This window comes from Pyrus communis, chromosome 5 (genome assembly GCF_041283825.1).
Source record: "Pyrus communis isolate YQ-2024b chromosome 5, ASM4128382v1, whole genome shotgun sequence".
Taxonomy (NCBI): domain Eukaryota; kingdom Viridiplantae; phylum Streptophyta; class Magnoliopsida; order Rosales; family Rosaceae; genus Pyrus; species Pyrus communis.
Window position 1 is genome coordinate 16107724 of NC_142569.1, and position 21302 is coordinate 16129025.

Genomic DNA, 21302 nt, shown 5'->3' on the forward strand with positions numbered 1-21302 from the left:
AAAAAAACTCCAAAAATCACGTAGTATTATCTTATCTTATCCTGTAATAATTCGTTTCATAATAATCACTAACAAAAGTGCCCCGCACGTTGCAGAAAACATAAATTATTGAAGCTAGATTTATAGAAATTGGCAGTGTTCATAGTTATCAAAAGATTGAGATTGTTTAATTGCTCACTGTTCAAAAGATAGAGATGCTTGGAAGCTAAATTTATTTAAGTTCATAGTTATCAAAAGATTGGCAGTGTTCACTCTTTATTCAATTGAGAGAGGCATTTTCAGATTGTGAGGGGAAGAGAAGACCCGTCCCATCTTCCAGCTTCAATACAACTGTCTGTGGCGAAGCATATCGGGAAGATGTCTTCCCTGAGGATTGTTTATAAGGATTCATAATTTCAATTTTAGGACAAAAATAGAAAAAGACTCGAAATTACGCTCGCGCGTTGCTGCGAGAACCAGTTGTTTCAAACATAATCGGATGGATAAAACACATTTAAGTTGAATAAATTTAAGATAATTACGAACAAATGCCCGCGCGTTGCTGTGGGACTTGAATGCACCAGCCTTAACCACATGAATAAGACATTTAACCTGAAGAAAAAAAAAAATCAACATAATCATGAACGAACAAAAGGGATAGATGACTAAATGGTGTCGGTAAGATGAGCAGTTCGGCTTTTATATACATTCAACCGAGCTGATTACAAAAGATACAGTTGCAAAAAAATGCTCTGTTTCCTAAGAAACAGAAGCAACATGCATTTAACACTTATATTACCCTTTAAGTTAAGATGGCAAAATATATGTCCTGCAGGCCAGACACATGTTTTAACAGCAAAACAAAAAAGCAAAAAAAGTGTGTTGTTCTTGTTTCAGCAGCTAATCTTTCAAGCACTAATGTATGGATTAATGTGAAATATCTGAGATCCTATTTGTTTTTTATTGACTGATGCTTCAACATCATCCACCTAATTCATATCACATCCATAGATACCTGAGAATGCTTATTCCCACCACCATTGCGTTGTTAAGTCATCGGATCTTAATACAGAAAAGGGCCAAATATTTTTTAGGTTCAAAACAAATGCAAGTGCCATTACAATAGCACTAACCCTTCTTAATTTTGGACACCGCAGCCTCCTAACTCAACTTAATAAGTAACAGTCTAATTCTTTCTTAGCCAAAACTAAGCCGAAAATTGTCAATCCCATAACCGACATAGAAAACAACTCCAAATTCTCATTTCCAAACTGAATTTCCAATTTCCAAACTTTCCGAGCATCCAGACAGAGGATAGCCAGAAAACCCAACACACGCAGAACTCGATAAGATTCAATATTACCCAGATGAAGGAATTCGATGATCATTACAGCGACATTTCAATGCAATCTATCCTTTTAACAAATCCAATTGTCATATGTTCACATTAACTTCAATTTTTCCAATTTCTAACTGATAAATGAAAACAGCTACATATCAGAAAAATGGAGGAACAATAAAAGGAATAACAGTATTTGAATCCACATAACAATTTAAGTAGGCTTAGTAGATATACAAGTAATCCAGCACAAGAGCATTGGGATGCTTTACTAAGAGTGTTACGGTATTTGAAAATTACACTTGACTATGGATTACACTACATAAAATATCCACCTGTTGTAGAAGGCTTCAGTGATGCCAATTGGATTTCTGACACTACATAATCCAAGTCGACAAGTGGATATGTTTTTACCTTGGGAGGTGCAGCAATATCTTGGAAATCCTCTAAACAAAAATGTATAGCTCGTTCCACCATGGAGTCAGAGTTTATAGCTTTAGATTTGGCTGGAGAAGAAGCCGAGTGGCTCAAACATTTTCTCGAGGATATTCTAGTGTGGCCAATGCCTGTAACTGCTATATGTATACATTGTGACAGTATGGCCGTGCAATCAAGGGCCAAGAGTCATGTATACAATGGAAAGTCGAAACACATCAGGTGTCGGCATAATACTCTTAAGAAGTTGCTCTCCAATGGAATAATATCTGTTGATTATGTAAAGTCAAGGGAAAATATAGCTAATCCTTTGACAAAAGGCCTACCAAGAGAGCAAATATTATTTAAATAGAGGGGAATAGGTCTCAAGCCAATTCAATGAATCGAACTGGGCGGCAACCTAACCTAGCTGATTGGAGATCCCATGGTCTAGGTTCAATAGGCAAACTGGTTAAGTTTGATTCACAAGTTGAACACACAACTTACCCATTATTATGATAAAATGTGTGTTGTCTGTTGAGTTCGAGGGGTTATGTTTTATACATTTAATGACATTAATATCTTGTTATCAAGAGGAATATGGCAGACTATTCTTAATTAATGTCACCTATATAGGAGTAAATGGGGCCGCATTTATGAGAATTGAAATGGCTAAATTCTTTAAAGCTCCTACGAAATCTAGGATATGTTCAGGGCCAAAATGAACACAACCATACGAATTGACGTGTGGCAGACATGCTATGTGTGTAGCATATTGTCTCAGTTTACTACTGCGGTGAACAGTTCAAGATCTTCCACATTCACTGCGTCACCAAGTAAACTCGATATGTTTTCACTAGGGTAAGTTCAAGTCCAAAAGACACTTCACCCGATGCATATCATGTCTATTCTCTCTTAATTTTAGGCAGCCTAGTCATACATTTGCATTCAAGTGCCAGGTATTGTTGGAGTTTGAATGAAATTTCAACTCAAATGTGGGGTATCGTTGGAAATTTTGAGTAGAAATTTCATTGTCCCACATTAGCCATTCCTAATTCCTAAAAGGTTTCCTCACTTTATAAGATTTTGTCTCTTATAGATAGTGATTGGAGTAATGGATCATTGAAAATGAAATTGGGCTCAACCTTGGGGTTGGGCTTTCTCATACCTGTTGCGAACATGCATAATTTCACTATATATACATCCATCGCCAGAAGTCAGTTTTCCGGTGTTGGAATTCTAACTTAATTGTTGAATCTTGGTGAAGCAGACGTTTGTAAAACTACAAGCACTGAGTAGGGAGCATTGAGTAGGGACGAAATTTCTGTTTCAAGGACATTGCAGTACACAAGCCTCAATCTTCAATATTTTTGTTTAATATTATTTCATTGTTCATACACTATTAATTAGTTGTTCACATTTATTATTTATTAGTATATATAAATTTATCACAGATTGTTGACATATATCCAACAAATTTAACATGCTCCACTACACTTTACAAACTTGTCTCTGACTTGACGAAACAAAAACTTGTGACTGAGGCCTCAATTGACTTCTGGGTCCATGACATGTCAGATTATCCTAAAGACCCGCTACAAGGTTGAAGGTGGAAAAGTGTGGCCTCTGCTTGTTTGTATGCACAAGATGCTGCTGAGATCGTCACGTCGGAGGGAACTAACTGGTGAAGCACAAAGAAGAAAAAATTAGAAAAATATTTAAGGAGAAAGATCAACAAATGTGGTAGGCGACTAGTTCGGGCCTTGTCTTCTTGTTTGTAAGTGCACTGTGGCTATTAAAACATTGAATAAATTCCTTACTTCCGAATTCGTCTCCTTAGTTATAGTTCCTTGTATATCAAGTAAATGGTCATTATAAGTATCGTAAACGGTAGGGATTTAATGTAACCCTATATATATATTGAGGAATGTCTGCCCTAGTTTTAGTCTTTCCTTTGGCTTTGGAAACTCAATTATATTGCAATGGAATTATTGAAGTTCGTAAGTGGTTGATGTTAATAATTGGACTTCGCATTTCTACAAACTAGCCCAGTAATTTCCTTCATTTCAATCAATTAATAAAATTGTTACAAGTCCAAAGAGGAAACATGCCAAATGGTAGACCTGGCATTTTGGACCCAACCTTACCTGATCTGTTAATATTAGTATTTGGATGGATGCTCAGCGGGTCGGGTCGCTAACGGATGAACCTGTTAAATAACAGATCACTTTGGGTCAACCCGTGAGCATCCGTTTGTTGAGGATGTTGAGTAATTTCACTTTGGGTCACTTTGGGTGCATGTTTCTCATTTAATGTTTTGCTCTTGCTTAAACAATACTACTCCAACACTTTTGGGGTTGCCTGCATAGGGCATACCCTAAAATGAGAGCGGTCCAAGAGACAAGTTTTCTCCTGGGCATTCCATCAAACAGTTAGTGGGTGTAGTCCAAGTGACCAAATTTGGCATACATATTGATGAGGTGGTTGGTGACAAAGAGGTCGGGTGGGTGGATGGGGTTGTGGGCGATCATGTAACGGTGCAAAGAGAGGCCGTCTTGAAGGCGGCAGTGGCGGGCACAGGCGTGGAAGAGAGTGGCGTAGGTTTGGGGGCAATGAGGTGGTGGGGGTGAAGGGAGTAGAAGAGTGAGAGCGCTACCTGGAGGTGGCCACGGGTGGCGAGAACCCGCACCTGACCGAGCATATCATTATCATTGGTTTGCACGTTGAGCAAGGTGAAGGATGAGGTGAAGGTTGTCCGATGAGAGATGCGAGACGCGATGGTGAGAGCACATGGGCGTAACATGACACTTGTTCGTGTGTGGGTTCCTCCTCGACCTTGACCTCGACCTCCCAAGTAGTCAGTAAAGCCATTGACACCACTGACCCAAAAAAAAAAAACATTGTTAACGGGAGTTAATGGGTGGCCTATTAGATTAACGGGTTAGGTTCGAATGACCCGTTAGCTTAACGGGTTATGTTCGGATGACCCATTAGCTTAACAGGTCATATTGAACCCGATCCAAACCCAACCCATTTATAGGACTACCAAATGGTAAGTGTTTTTCCTTTCACCTTTTATATTTTGTTGTTGAAGTGGCTGTCAAATTTGGATGGAGCATAAAGCGGAAAGGGAGGCTCGGACTTGAATTTAGTGAGTTATCTTATCCAATTCAATTCTAAGTAGGTCATAATTGCTCGTTGATCTGTTTGTTTAATTTTCTTGCATGAAACAGATGCACGAGGCAGATAAGTTGAATCCTCATGCTTTCTTCCCTTTTGCAAACAACTAGGAGCCCTATTGGAGGGTGAATCAATCAACGGCTATGCCATTAGATGAGGGTTCCCGGTCATCATACCGTATCGGAAATTGCTCTTATCAATTTGTATGGTGGTGCAACAACGGATATTTGATCAGCTAATTGAAAAGAACTTGATACCATATAACTCGCAGAATTTGTAAGTTGTGCAACAACGGGCTCTAGTGCTTTAAAATCTACCGGGTGATTTTCACAAATTATTTTTAGCTTCTCAATCACTCCTCTTTATTTTTGTTTATCGGATTGAATAAATCAAACAAAACAATAGGCAAAATTAAATATGAGTGTATAAAAAATTAAAAAGAATATGTGTTTATCATCCTTCATCGTAAAATTTATATAATTTCTAATATAGAATTATATAAAGAGAGTTGTTAAAGATATTTCAAAAAGTCATTTTGCACTCCAAGCACAAAATTGTAAGAAAGAAAACACAGTTGGAGGAATGCATGATGATCCTAGTGATGATCTTATTATATACTAGTGAGTAAGGTCCCAAAAATGTCATAGTCGTCATGGTCCCAATACTCTCATGGAATAGTTTCTGTTTGGCATTTGGGATTAATTACTAATTTGTTCCAAACAAGTGAATTATATACCCCACCAGTACACGGGCATTGGGGGCATATATATTTTCGTGTTCAAATTTTGCTACCACAAGTATATATTGGACCAAAAGTTTCCCATATTTCATGCATAGTTGATGTTGTGAAATTACCATATTTGATATTAAAAATTTGCTACAACGTATTTAATTATCTCTACTAATTAATAAAACACTTATTGTCAATCAAAATTCTATGAAATTACCAGTTTAACCTTCTAATTAAAATAGAGCGAATAAGAAATATGGGGCAGAAATGTAATTTCACAAAACCAAATTTTGCTGTTTTTTTTTTGTTCAAAACCTCATCTACATATAATCCTAACATATCTCTAATTAATTTTAAAAAAAAAAAATTTCACTCCCACATTCTCTATCACTCTCTTCCTCTCTCCTTCTATTTCAAAAACAAAAATAAAAAATATTCTTACACACTATGTGTGTGCCATATGCTAGTTTAAATTAAAATAATTTCAATAATATATCGGCAACCCAAGTTGCACTGTAGTGGTGTACCTGTTTTTGTTTTTGTTTTTATTTTTATTTAATTTGTTTTTATTTTTATTTAATTTGTTGAAGAGGGGCAAGAAAGATAAAGTGTGCATGTTACTATGATTAGTTGTTTATTTTGACTCCTATTGCCGTGGCGCCTTTTTTTTAAGCATTGTGTTAACTCTTATGATAACCATGAAAATGTTATAGAAACATTGGTGAATTTATGGTTTTTTTTTTTTTTTTAAATGGACAATTAGTTGGGTCTGAAGAGGTTATAGGAAATTTCACCCTATATGTGGACACAATCAAACAGACTCACTAGCTCGAAGTATCAAACCCGAAACCTCCCATATTTTTTTTGTTTATTGGGGAGCCGTAGTCTGCGTCCTTACTACTGGTCCACTTGTGGTGGTTGTGAATTTCATGATTTATAGTTAGTAAAGTGGTTCTATGTTCTTAAAATAATCGTGGAAGTTTGAATGTTTGTATTAAAATAATAAGTTTGAAATATTTGCCTCAAGAATAAGTTTGAATAAACTAATGTTTATCAGTTTTAAATAACACTCTAGAAATGTAAACATACACTTCTTCTTTGTTTGTATTTAGATATGCAAAAATAAATTTGGTGTTGTCACTATTTGATCGAATTAGTATCTTACTTCGGTTAATAACGACATTATCAACATCTTTTAGAGTTTAGGTGACAGGTTATGAATTTAAAGCTTGAAAATCGAAACCGTTCATACTTTGTATTTTTTTTCATTCGATATCACTGATTCATTGCTGAAAACTCCATAGCTAAAGCTACTAAACAGTAAACAACTTTATAAGGCAATTATACACCATATAACAATTAGAAAGTCATAATCAAATTTTTTATAACAAAAAAACACAAAACTTGGTTACCAAACGATCCAGAAGAAAAAAAATTCCACAAAATCTTAACTGACATATCGATCAATTTATGCAACTAATCCAACAAAATTTTGACCAAAAGATGTATGTACAGCAGTAACAGCCAGTAGCGGAGCCAAGGTGGGGGCACTGAGATTCCTTGACCCCAATAACCTTGTACAAAACTGGTACTTGAAAGAGAGAACTGAAGAAATGGTGCAAGTACAACCACCTTGGGAAAAAAACCCAAGAAGTCCCAGAAATGGAGGTGAAAGAAAACCCAAGAAGTCCATCGTTCAAATTCAATGCACAAGCACCTGAATTTGTGCCAAGATCACATGCCCAGATGCCAATTTCTGGTTATTTCTACCCCTGCTTTCACTTTCTTGGTGACACTGCTTCCCCTGATTGGATTTACATTAGGACCAAGAATTGCATCCTTACTTGATCTCCAATAATCCCAATATCAATCCGCTTTCCAATCGGTCCAAGAATGTGATCCCGGACGATCTTCAGCAGAAGATCATCAAGCAGGTGATGTGTCTTTGATTGTTAATTCTTTTTATTCCTTTTGTTTTGTTGATCAAGGAAATATCATTTGTCGACTATGAATCTAGACTATTGACTAGGTTGATTTTTGTGTGAATATGTACCGAGTTCAATATGCCAAAAGAATGTTACCTATGTGTTAAATTTGTGAAATTATGTACGTAGATCTGTTTTTTTTTTTTTTTAAGGAATTAGATAAAATATATGTCTAGATTTTTGGATTATGTTGGGCAAACTGGGATCATCCTTTTGGATATAGGATTTTTGTTGTGGATCCTATCCAATTTAATATAAGAAGCCATTGAAAGCGTTCGTCCAATGCTGTCGATGTCCCATAACGAAATATGTATCGAAAAGTCTTAAACAGTTGGAGATCCTCTAGAAATTTTGAGCCATCTTTTCACTCTTTCAAATTTGCAATGCATGAGATGTTAAATTCTTCTAACATGTGGATTTGTTGTTATCCTTATTGATGCCCATAATCATTAAACAATTAGGACTGGACCATGGCAGCACCTAGTCATTTTTTCGCCCCTTGATCTTCCCTTTCGGCCACTCTTTTCTTTGTTTCAGGGGGCTTCATTTGTATCCAATGCTCATTATTTTATTTCGGCTTAATTCACAGAAATAATACCAAAAAAAGTGTGATCTATTACTCAAAGAAGGTGACATTCTTGGTGTGGCCAGAAGGATACTACATGTTGTAAATCTTGCCCTATCAAAGACGAGAGTGCTTTTCTCAGGAGAGCCATCCATGACCCTCAAGGTAATGACAAACAAAACATCAAGGCAATGTTTGAATTCGGAATTGCTTGCTTTGTGTCAGTAGTAATGTAAGCTCAACTTTTGACCTCATTGTCTTAAATTCCTGGCTCCGTCATTGGTAACAGCATCAAGAAATTAATTTGAAGAGTAATGTTATTCATACCATGTTTTGGTACCACATTTTCATACCAACATTTGATGTGGACAGCCACATCATCTGAATTAATCAGATTTTTAAATTTAATTTATTATTTAATAAACTAATAATTAAGAAAAATTAATTAATTAAATGATGATTATGGTATAAGAGGAGTCTTTCTCTTCTCTTTTCTTGAGGAAAAAAAAAATCTTGTGTTCGGCCATTAATAATTCGAACACAAGTTATACCTAATTACAAAGCCACCCACCCAAAATTCAATTACAAAAAAGGAACAAAAAGAATTTATAATACAAAAAAGTATCACTCAATTTCCTCTGTACAATCTATCACGCCAAACTTCCAAAACTACCCCTCTCCTCCAATATCCTCAGTCAACTTTCACAAACTCCTCGTCGTCATCCTCATCCTCCTCATCTACAATCTCGCCATAACGATTCGTACGATCACAAACGCCACCAAACACGTCCCTAACGGTCTTCAAAACGACGTCGCCAACCCACGCGAGGCACCCCAACTCACAGTGGCACTTCTCCCCGAGCATCCGGAGTAATCCTTTATCACCGACCTCCGGCGGCGTGGACATCGGCTGGAGATACGCCAGTGCGGCGTGCTTGACGAGTGGGTTCTTGATCGGAATCTCGTCGTGCCAGCTGGAATTGTGGATAGGCGACATGACTGACAGCGGCGGCGATGCCGGGAGGAGGTCCTTGAGGCTGGTGTAGGAGACGGTCTGGATCGTGACCATCTCGATGTCGGAGATCTCGATCTCGTCGCCGAAGCCGTTGTGGAGGAGAAACGTCGGGGAATGGGAATTGAGGGTAGGTTTTTTAACGGCGGAGGTCTCCATGGAATGTTTTCCGTCGCCGATTCCGATTAGAGAAGGAGTGGGAGACTGATTCGGGAGGGTTTTTGTGTTGCGTTTGGAGTTTTTGTGAAGCGGGAGAAGGGATGGCACACGCGCTGTACGCGCATTTGGGGGCGCTGGATCCATGTGGGTATAGCACGTGTCTAGTTACTATTGGATTTAGTCAATGAACCCTTTTTGTTTTTCTGATTTGTCGTTTTTGGGTGAATATTCAATTAGCTTATTGGTATGGATAACTAATTAGTATGACTATATATTTTCTTTTGAATTCTTTAATTTATATATATATATATATATATAATTTTAGAAGAAATAAATTTATATTTTTGGGTCAACAACTCTTGCTCCAGAGTCCATACATTGATTGCCAGTTGCCACCATTTTTATTTTCAAGTAAGAGAAAATTATGTCTTAGTACCAAATTTATATTTAATATGAATATTTATTAGCCATTGAATTGATACGTTTATCTTTTCTTCTTAACTTTTTGGGAGGAGAGGTAACAAAAAGCTGGGCTTCAATTTATGTTTGGTTAGGCTTGACAATTTCTTACGCAACACGTAACATGATATCTAATCGGGTCGTTATCTGATTACACGATAAAAACTCGTTAATAACGAATTCTTAATAGATTTACACGAAAGTGACACGCGTGTAACATATTTCGACACGTTAAGAAAAAAGTTATTTTGATGATTTTAATTTTTTAAACTACTAAAAAAACTTATTATAAAATACAATAGTCATAGTGTATATGTATATGTTGTATATTAAATATGTATTATTGTATTATTATTCTATATAATTTTAAACATTTGATTTTTATTTATTTATTTATTTTTATAGTATATTATAGGAGAAGAGTGAGATTAAAAAAAACTATAAAACATATTAAAATTTAAAGTATCAAGTAATTTAAAAATACCAAACATATTAAAAAATCATAATAATTAATTACAAGTGCGAAAAATGCAAAAAAAAATATGCAAAGGTTCGTAATCGCATCCTCTATGCTTTGAGTATGAGTATATCATCGTTTGAATTTTTAAAATCATACAGACCCTCATGAATAGTATTTTTAAGGGAGTTCAAAATAAATAAAATTCATAATCATTAATGTACAAGGCTAAAAAATGTGAAGGCACATGGAAATGTACAAGGTTCCTCAACCTTGAAACGCAACTCCCTTCATTTTGCATATCCTTGAATATTTGGTATTTCATAGTAATGTACTAATGTTTTTTCATTAGGGTCTTATTTTGTAGTATGTAATACTTGAAAGACAAATGTTTTTTTTTTTTAATATTTTGAAGTAATATTTATGTGACAAATGTGCATATACTGATTTAGTATTATGTTTTCTATTTTTTTGGGTCTAATTATTTTTTTCATTTTCATTATTTATTTAAAATATTTTTTCTTTAATGGGTAACGATCCGAGTCATATTACCTAATAATATTAATGAGTCGATTTTAGATTGGGTCATATTACCTATTTACTTTAATGGGTGTTACACAACATGAACTATTAAGATATAAGGTATGACACAAAAACAATACAAACACAAAAAACACGACATGAATGCCAAACAAAGCAAGGTAGAAAAGTGGAAGAAGCTCCGAGCTGCTTTCAAAAGCTAGCCTTTCTGTTTACCAAAACATTGGCGAACAGTAGTTATTCAATGAAATTTTAATATGATCCTACCTTCTTTCTCCATCACCCACTTTTTGTGCATCAAACATTTTCCCTCGTCTCCTAGGCTTCCTACTCCATCTCTCCCTTCCTCGTCTCCCACTCGAGAAATCAAAAGACGCCAATGTCAATCAAAATTGAAGGAGAATACAAACAGGGAATCTTATCGACCTCGAAATGGACGCTATCTCTAGCACCGCAGTTTTTGGCTTCATCATCTCTAGCATTTTTTCGTGCGAGAATTTACCAAACCAGGCACTCTCTCAAAACACTCGCATTGTCTATGGCTTTGAACTCGACGCCGCCACAGCACGCCGTCTTTGGATTCTTTTTTTTTTTTTTTTTTTTGGGATCTTTTAATATTTATAAGTGAGGGTAAACCGTGGGTTGCTGGTAGAGAAGCATGGCAGAGGAACGAAGAAAAAAGAAAAATGAGGCAACGAAGAAAAATGGGAGAAAAGCAGGGCAGAGGAAACAAAGAAAAAAATAAAAATTAAAGATAAATGTGGAAGCATGATTTTGCAAGACCAGAGTAAGATAGATTGGAATACTTATACCTCAAAAGTTCGATCATGAACTTAATAGCTCTTATCAAATTGAGCTACTCAATTAGACCAACGGTGCCACCACATTTTGGTGTGTTCCAAAATGGTGAAGTCCGCTAACTTCTCTAAGATTGACCATTCTTGTTCCACAACGCACGGAAATTTGCTCTGATTGGGGATCAAACTAGTTTCCTATATTTTTGGAGATTCCTACAATTTAGGGATTGGCATGGATTTCATATCCTAAAGGGTCTTTCTCGACTAATATAAATACACCCATCTAGGGTTCATTTATAGTAACCCCGCATACTTTTCTTATTCTCTTGCTCACTACTTGAATCTAATATTGCTGACTAACTTGACCGTCAAATAACCGTTGGCCTATACCACACTGGTACCCAAGGTTAATCATGATTGTTTTCACTTTTACAGGTAATTGGATTTGTGCGGCGAACATTGATTGAACTTATATCCCCCAACCAAATCACTCTACCACATCATGTCTATAGAGGATAGTTTTGTAAACGCCTACGTCACTATCTCGGGTCCCCAAATACCTTGATCACTTCTGCCAACAACCCCACTCTGGCTGGCAGGGCTTTTCCCACCATGGACCAGATATGAGAAACCCTAATGAAAATCAATGCTTCTGTTAGCATCTTCAAAAGCACTGTTCTAAAAATCCTTGTCTACCGCCGCCTAGGTCCAACTTAAGCGCTAGGTAGTTGACCACGACCCCGATTAGTCCCTAAGTGTTTGAAAAATAAAAAAGTGCGCCTAGACTTACCTAGCTTGTCTAGATCTTTCTAGGCACCCGCTTAGTTCACAAATCTTACTTAGACAAAAAATAGATAACTTTCATTTTACGTTATGTTCTAATACTTTATAATCTATCATTTTATTTTTTTCATTTATGTATTTCAATGCAATTATGTGTTTTTAAATATAAGCAGACACTTATTTATAAGATATAATAAATCTACTTAAATCCGCCTAAGCGCTAGGCCCCAGCCCACCACTCGACTAACGCCTAACATCTTTTATAACCTTGTTCAAAAGACTGTAAAGGCTTTGCAAGTTGAGAATTGCTCAAACTTTGTAGATATTGAAAGGCGCATGAAAGCCTTGGAGAATGCTTGCAAAACTACTTCACAAACCCAAGTCCCTATCATCGGATTTGGAAACCTAAACACCATCACTTTTGATGGACATCCCGCCATGGTAACACCCATTTCAACCCAGTAGATATCGGAGGAGAATGTTCTCCCCTCTTAATCTTTCTCCCTTTCATTCCCCTCCTACTTGTACAATTACAATTAAACCATGTCAACATCTTATATTGATTTTTTTTTTAAGGACAAAAAGCAAAGTGTATGAGGAGGGGAGGGAAGGAGATGAAAATAGGAAGGGAGAGGATCCTACTCCCTGTCGATCAACTCCGGATGACACATCTCGATGTTCTTCACTTCATTATCACAGGTCAAATTGAGGTTGATACTGCCTTCATTTTATTAAGTTTGTTATTCTTTATTAGGCATTTCACAATAGTTTAAATGAATGCAATACCTATATATAAGATTTGGGTAACTTGAGGTTGATACCTATATCATTACTGTTATACTAGTGTGAGTTTAATATATTGATATCACATTCAAGAGTTTAATATATCAGACTCATGAGTTTAATATATTGATCTCATGAGTTCAATATATTGGTATTACTCTCAAAAATTTTGGTTCACTGTATAAGTGTGATTCTTATGAGTTCACTATATTGGTATCACACTCACTTTGTCCAGCCTACTGTGGAAGGCCCTAGGGATGAGAAAATAATAGTGTAGAGAGATCATAGTATGATGGAAAATTCAATGTTAGTTCTGGTGTAGGGTCTTTTGAGGGAGTGGGTGAATAAATTGGTATCGACCTCGTCATTTAGGAATTCAAACTTAAGACATCTTATTCATAAACGAAAAAACGACATTAAATCGTAGTACTAAATGACAATATCTTAACATTATTAACAAGTGGTTGGTTATTGACTCTAGATCATTACAAGACTCGTACATACCAATGTCCAAAATCAACCAAGTTAACAACCCGATGTTTAGGAAAAAAATGATGTTATTACACACTTATTTTATCTCACACGTACCTTATTAATTTTTGTTCTTTAATCTCTTTCAATTTATTTAATTGGACAAACAGAAATTGAAAGATCATACGTGTGAATGATAAAAAAATATGTGAATATCACCAATTAAAACTCTCTTTTGCCATGTCTAGTCAAACACGATAAAAACATGTTTTTCCCGTATCTGACAGCCCAATAGTCCCTTATGATAAATCAACCCCTTGGGAAGTTCAAAATGCAACACTTCAGAATCCGTGTTTGCTTTCTCTCCAACCGTGTCCAACCTGGCGATGCGGCGCTCTCACTCTGCAGCTGAATCAGACTCCGACGCGTGGTGGAGACTCGGATGCTCGCTTCCCTGACATCACTACGCATCCATAAACGCACAGCAATTCCGATTACGTCACTTCTTTATCTCGCCTCCTTTTCATGGTTAGCTCCTCCTCCTCTGTATTTACTCAACGCCTAATTTTGGCCTTTTTTTCTTCATTCACTGATTTGTTCTAGAGATCTCAGATTGTTGAGTCAGAGAAGAGGTACTTTTCCAGTTGATTGATGCTGTATTAATTTAGAATTTGCCCAATTGGGGTTTGAGAATTTTGGTTTATATGGCTGTTTTGAACTTTTGACAGAACCCACATTGTTATTTGGTTTATTTTTTATCAATTTGATGTGATAGTTTTGGTGGGTGTTTGTGTTTTGAGATTCTTTTGCCTGTTTGCCTGTATTTTGTGGCTGGAAATTCTTTGATTGACGAAATGAGCAGATTCGTTTGCGATTTGAGTAGAGAATTTTGTATTTGTGAATGATAGCAAGTTGTCTTTTTTGTGTGCGAGTAGCATTTACTTAAAATAGCTAAGGAGTTCAATTAAATTTATGTTTTTTGATTTGCGAAAGTATCTGTCTTTGATTGAAAGTTTTTGCTTTGGCTAGTAGCTTTAGATATGCTGATAGCTAAGAACAAAGGTAGATTTTGATAATTTGAAATGGTGATTAGCGGAAGGCCGAAAGCCTGCAATTTTCGGTTCCTATTTCCACTTTAACTTTCCAATCTAGAAAGCCATGGCTTTTCGTAACGGTATGTTTACTCTGTTATGTGCAGAAACATAGAAACTTACCTATTAGGCAAAGTAATCCTAAAATGTCGGACAACAATGTTGCTGAGTATGTTGGTTTGGGGGAAGGATCCTCGCACGACTTAAATAAGTATCAAAAGGTTTCAATTATACCTCTTGTCTTCTTGATCTTCTACGAGGTTTCAGGAGGTCCATTTGGTGTCGAAGATAGTGTCCAGGCAGCTGGTCCCCTTTTAGCCCTCCTTGGTTTTCTGGTTTTTGCCATCATATGGAGTGTTCCAGAGGCATTGATAACTGCAGAAATGGGTACTATGTTCCCCGAGAATGGGGGATATGTTGTTTGGGTCTCATCAGCTTTGGGTCCGTACTGGGGCTTTCAGCAAGGATGGGTAAAATGGCTTAGTGGGGTGATTGATAACGCTCTATACCCTGTTCTGTTCCTTGACTATCTCAAATCAGCAATTCCGGCTTTAGAGAGCGGTCTCCCAAGGACAATTGCCGTGTTGGTTTTGACAGCAATACTTACTTACATGAACTACAGGGGTATGACAATAGTGGGTTGGGCTGCTACCTTACTGGGGGTGTTTTCACTTCTTCCCTTCATATTCATGGGATTTATAGCAATCCCCGAACTAAATCCTTCAAATTGGTTTGTGGTAAATCTGGAGACTGTGAATTGGACTATGTACTTGAACACGCTGTTTTGGAATCTTAATTACTGGGATTCAATTAGTACTCTTGCAGGGGAGGTGGAAAACCCTGGTACAACTCTTCCTAAATCTCTCTTTTATGCTCTTATCTTGGTTGTGGTTGGATACATTTTCCCTCTTCTGATTGGTACCGGAGCCGTTCCTGTAGAACGTGAACTATGGTCAGACGGGTATTTCGCAGATATTGCTAAAATGCTTGGAGGTGTATGGTTAAGAACCTGGGTCCTGGCAGCTTCTGCTTTGTCAAACATGGGTATGTTTGTGGCTGAAATGAGCAGCGACTCCTTTCAACTTTTGGGTATGGCAGAACGTGGGATGCTTCCTTCAATCTTTGCCAAACGATCTCGTTATGGCACTCCACTTACCGGAATCTTATTCTCTGCATCCGGTGTAATCTTGCTTTCCTTTTTGAGCTTCCAAGAGATCGTAGCTGCTGAGAACTACTTGTATTGCTTTGGAATGATTATGGAATTCATCGCGTTTGTGAAGTTGAGGATGAAACACCCGGCTGCATCGCGGCCTTTTAAGATACCGGTTGGTACAGTGGGAGCAATTTTGATCTGCATTCCTCCGACGCTGTTAATCTTTGTAGTTTTAGCTCTTGCTACTCCAAAGGTAATGGTTATTAGCATCGCTGCCATGATCATCGGGCTTCTTCTGCAGCCTTGTATCGAGTACACGAAAAACAAGAGGTGGTTTAATTTCTCCACGAAATCTGACCTTCCAGATATCCACAATGCATATGATCAGTGTAGTATTGTAGCATGATTCCATCAATGATTGTAGTCATTTGGTGTTTGAAATTATTGGTTGTTTCTGACTTTGAACTGTGGATGCTTGGTATATTCCCTTTTACTTAATAGTTGAAATATTGTGATGGATGCAGTATGCATATAAAAATCTCGAGACCCTTATAAAATGTGATGTAAGGAAATATATACAGGTAGATATTGCTTCTTTTTTTTTTTTTTTTTTTTTTTTCCTTTCTTTTTTCAAAGGATATTTATTGGAGAAAGACTTATCTGCTCAAGATTGAAGATGAATTCTTTAAAATACTTTGTGGCCTATTCATAGTATATCGTGTTTATGATTGGAACCACTCATATTATAAGTCACTTTGTAAAAGACTATCTCTACAGAAAAATCTGTTAAAACCAAGATCCTTAGTCATTGAATTGTATAAAAACACAAGGACAAATTTGATGAAAGTATTACGAACTGTCTATCTATTTGTTACAATCAACTAACCAACGATCTTAGTTTTAATTAATATTTTGCAAAGATATCTTTACATAGTGCTTTATAATATAAACAGTTTCGCATAAGCATGAAGTTCTGTAACTAAGTCGAAAATTACCATGAGGAGTAACTCCTCCTTAAAAAAGATGCACGAAATTGTGTAAAAAGGCCGATAAGTAACGTGAGGAGTAACTCTTCCTCAACAACGATGACTCGCTGATATAAGGGGATAACAAGAGAGTATATTTTGGGTCTTCAAAATTGGGCATAGGTCATGCAATGTTAGCAGCTTAGAAGAGTTTTTAATTCATAAAAATGCTTTTTAAAAAAAGCAACTAATAGATGTTAGTTCATGAAGCACTTTTAAGTACTTTTTCAAAACGTACTAAAAAAAAATGCTACAATAAATCACTTTCGTATTAGAATTGTTTTCTAGAGAAGCAATTCTAAACGGCCTTGATGAAAATGATATGGATTAGCCTTGTCGAATGCCCAACCCAACATGCAACCATACATTAAAGGGCTCTAGGTCAAATCACATGCTGCGTTTGGATGGTTCCTAATATTTGGTTCTCCCTCGACATTTCATTGACTATATGTTAACCACTTCACACTTATCTGCTTTGCTTGCCAAACAGTCCCTTGGCAGGTGAGTCTACTAGTATCGTGTTCTACACTGTGGACCCCACACTCAAAAATGTCGAAGACGATAGGTTGGTGAGGCACATGTATACGGAACCAGACTAATATTTATGACATGTTGTCTTGTTGCTTGACATTAACATCCATTCCCTCTCTTGTGAGTTGCCACGAGCTGTTCTGTCTGCAAACAATAATCATGTCAAAATAATCCACGTGGCACTCACACAAGAACTAAGAATGATCCATGCTTAATTAATCCCTAAACGAGCAATTAGTTAGTCCCTGACAACTGTTAATGTTAGTGAGAAACACTTTGACGATTATATTATAAAACCGTCAAAAAATTATTTGAACTTGTGTTTAGTAATCGGATCGTTGTTAAAGTTTTTATAACAGTGAAACGGAGTATTCCGAGGCCCTTAACATGTATTGGTTAACCTTACCTCACCGGCCAATTGGGTTTATGTCAAAATTGCAGTCTTTTGTTAACCATCGGATTTTACAACACTTTGTTGTCTATATAACACCGCTGTCATTTTGGCCGTTTACTAGAATTAAGAATAGCAAAAATGTTGTTTGTTTCATCAGCTACTGAAGAAAAACTGACCAAATAAGCACTTTCATAAGCAGTTTGAGGATGAGGTTCTTTTTCTGATAGAGAAAAAGCAGAGGAAAGAGAGAAAATGGGAGTTCAAAACAACAGTCCAAGACCTTCCCCAAGAAGAAAATCTACAACCCTTCAACACTTGTTTGATCTCGATGCCAAAAGCGCTTCTGACAGCAAAACTATTATTGGCAGTCAATCTTCTTCCAGTTTGGAAAATGAAGAAATCCTGTCAGCAATCTCCATCTGCAATTTCATCTTCACCTTCACCGATCCGAGCGAATGCCCTACGCAACAAGAACTTAAAAGGCAGAAGCTTTTGCAGCTTCTTTCGATTGTCAAATCCTCGAAAAAGCCTCTGCATGATCAAGTCATGACGTCTCTCATTTCCATGATATCGTTGAACCTTTTCCGGCCTCTCCCTCCTCCTTCCAATCCCACATATGCCGTGGACTTTCCCGACGATGAAGACCCCATTTCCACCTTTTCCCCTCTGTGGTCACACCTGCAGTTAGTCTACGACATACTCATCCGCCTTGTGATTAACAATGATCCTAAGTTACTCAGAGGCTACATTGACAACCAGTTTGTTGTCAACCTCCTTGCCCTCTTCCAATCAGAAGACCCGAGAGAGCGCAACAGCTTGAAGAATGTGTACCATAGAATATATTCTCGATTCACATTCTACCGTTCGTCCATGAGGAAATCGATGAACGACGTGTTCTTGCACTATGTGTTTGAGACAGAGCGGCATTGTGGGATCAGAGAGTTGCTTGAGATATGGGGAAGCATAATCAATGGCTTCACCGTGCCGCTGAAGGAAGAGCACAAGCTGTTTTTGATGAGAGTGCTTATTCCTTTCCACAAGACCAAGGGGTTGCAGGGCTACCACAGGCAGCTGGCTTATTGTGTGTCGCAATTTGTGCAGAAGGAGCCCGTACTTGGCGGAATTGTGGTGAGAGGAATTCTGAGGTATTGGCCCATGACGAATTGCCAGAAGGAGGTTTTGCTGATTGGGGAGCTGGAGGAGCTGGTGGAGAATATTGACCCTGATCAGTATAGGAAGTTGGCCCTGCCTCTGTGCATACAGATAACAAGATGCTTGAACAGTTGGAACTCACAGGTACATGGTTTTTTCTTTTTCTTCTGGCTTAATGATTTTTCGGATAGCAAGTTTTGAAAATCCATCTTCTCTTCCTTTGCTTTCTTAGCAACCAAACAGAAAACAATTGCTAATTCTGAAAATTAGTACCCTCGTTTGTTAATGTTCGAAGGAAGGTTTAGTTTTCGCCCCGGCTATATGGTTACTTCCATTAGTTTATAAGGTATTCATAGAACTTCAAGTTGCCATAGCTATCATTGGAAATTTTTCATTCAGATATCAAGATTCTATAATCGTATTTTCCTATGAATTTGTTACAAACAAACAGAAAATAATTTCTTAACAACTACGACACTCTTCTTTCCAATGCCTGAAAACTGAAACTAGTAAAGACTGCACGTGCTCGACAGCGGAAACTAGTTTCTTGAGTCCTTTTTAAGGATGAAACTGTGCTCCTGTAAAACCCTCTTGAAATCAAGCCTTTGTGGTTACCCTAAGTGATGAAGGCGGGCTGGCAAATGAGTCAAGGTTACTCCGTCAAGGGCTCGATTCCCTCCAGTGCACTGGAGGCAAAAAACAAAAAAAAAAAAAAAAAAAAACTCATGGAATCCTATAATACTTTGAACTCCCTATTGAAGTTTTACATAGCTTTAGCTGCTTTAGGGTCCTTCAATTATTTGTAAGTGTTATAATCTCCGAATCTTCAAAATACAATTGAAGATTTAACACTGTTTGGCTCCTTACAGTTAACGAGTTATTCCTCCTTATCTGCCAATCACATAAACTAAGTGTATACCTTTTTAGTTTAAAAGTCATTTGCTATAATATTGTGTTGTACTTTTAGGTAGCAGAGAGAGCCCTCTATGTTTGGAACAATGAGCAGTTTGTGAAGATGATATCAGTGGCAATGGAGGAAGTGTTTCCAGTCGTGGTTGAAGGCATGGAGAAGAACTTGAAGTGGCATTGGAGCAAAAGCGTCCGGCAACTGACAGAAAACGTGAAGGTGATGCTCGAAGAAATGGATCCAGTTTTGTACTCCAAATGCCTGGAAGAAATTGAGCTAAGAGAATCCAAGGCCAACCAAGCAGAACTCAAGAGGAAGGAGAAATGGGACCGAATAGAAATGGCTGCAGCAGCCAAGCATCAGTTCCTCCAACCACAACATTTCATGTGTGTTTCTCACTAAAATTTAAATCAACAATGTATACAACAAGTAGTCTCTGCTGGGTTTTTTGGGTTTGGTTTCATAACCATTGTAGAAGGTTTCTAGTTGGTCCTTCTATTTATTATAAGAAAATACTCAACTCCTTATGTGTAACGAGTTATTCCTTCTTACAGATCAATTAGATTATGATATGTATGCTAAAACTCTACATTTTATGGTTAACTAGGGCTTTTGAAGCAAAACACAATACAACTATTTCCAACATAAAGCCAACCTAATCATTGTGTATTAGTACGCCGCCGCATCATATAATTACTCCGCGTATTATAATTAGGATGAACAAGTAGTTAAACATAAGACTTATATTAACACGTAAATTTACTATACCACGTGCATGTGTTATAATACCGCACCATAGTCTCAACCACCAAGGGTTAGTTTGTTATTGCCAAATTGTGCGAGTAAAATACTTATAATGTCAGATCAAGGTGAAATGTTATGAACATGTGTGATCTGATTGACAGGTACGTATGTCACTTTACATTGCATGATTTCAAGGTGGTGAAGAATTGAAATTGAATGACAAAGACAGGTCAAGTTATATTAAGGGTTTTAACCTAATTCTTTGTTTGTTAATTAAGTGTTGCATATGGAAACTGCTGAGAGTGGCCAAGGATAAATTCTCTTGTTGTGAGGATTACGAGGAAGTTGGAACAAGGCAGGCAGGCAGGCCGGCAAACTTTGAAAAATTGAAAGTTCAAATTCATGAAGTCCTAAGGTTTGGTTTGGGTAGATAAATATCTTCTTTTTAATATATATTTTTATAAGTATTTATATACGTGTTTTGCGGTTTCGAATGAGATTAAATTTATCAACGAACTTTCAATCAAGTGATGTATATGTTCTTTTGATAGAAGAGGTTTCAAGTTCGATTCTCCTCTCCTAACTAGAGAATCCATAATTTTCACCTAATTCCGGGCATGTATATGGTCATGTTACACTTTGCTCAGGCTTT

At 37.0% G+C, this 21302-nt stretch overlaps 3 protein-coding genes and 1 long non-coding RNA gene across 5 annotated transcripts; 2 read left to right on the forward strand and 2 right to left on the reverse strand.

Annotated features, from left to right (window-relative positions):
• Positions 1-3088: 3088 nt before the first annotated feature.
• Positions 3089-4639, reverse strand: LOC148696875 (uncharacterized). The gene is made up of 2 exons (XR_015962035.1): positions 4389-4639; positions 3089-3413 (listed from the first exon to the last, which is right to left on the reverse strand). It is a non-coding gene; the product is annotated as an uncharacterized LOC148696875 (long non-coding RNA).
• Positions 4640-8652: 4013 nt separating this feature from the next.
• Positions 8653-9443, reverse strand: LOC148696876 (uncharacterized). Its single transcript, XM_088694599.1, has one exon. It carries the CDS (start codon positions 9361-9363, stop codon positions 8884-8886), a length of 480 nt encoding a protein of 159 aa, XP_088550725.1. The 5' UTR covers positions 9364-9443; the 3' UTR covers positions 8653-8883.
• A 4452-nt stretch (positions 9444-13895) lies between these two features.
• LOC137725738 (putative polyamine transporter At1g31830) lies at positions 13896-16435 on the forward strand. 2 transcript variants are annotated; one of them, XM_068464511.2, is made up of 2 exons: positions 13896-14181; positions 14852-16435. In XM_068464511.2, the coding sequence occupies exons 1-2, from the start codon at positions 14179-14181 to the stop codon at positions 16301-16303; spliced, it is 1455 nt and encodes a 484-aa protein (XP_068320612.2). In that variant the 5' UTR covers positions 13896-14178; the 3' UTR covers positions 16304-16435. The 2 variants fall into 2 exon arrangements, with proteins under 2 accessions (XP_068320612.2, XP_088550726.1); XM_088694600.1 differs by having other exon boundaries at positions 13987-14285.
• Positions 16436-17873: 1438 nt separating this feature from the next.
• Positions 17874-20490, forward strand: LOC137726398 (serine/threonine protein phosphatase 2A 57 kDa regulatory subunit B' beta isoform). The gene is made up of 2 exons (XM_068465323.2): positions 17874-19143; positions 19967-20490. The coding sequence occupies exons 1-2, from the start codon at positions 18100-18102 to the stop codon at positions 20306-20308; spliced, it is 1386 nt and encodes a 461-aa protein (XP_068321424.2). The 5' UTR covers positions 17874-18099; the 3' UTR covers positions 20309-20490.
• Positions 20491-21302: the final 812 nt, after the last annotated feature.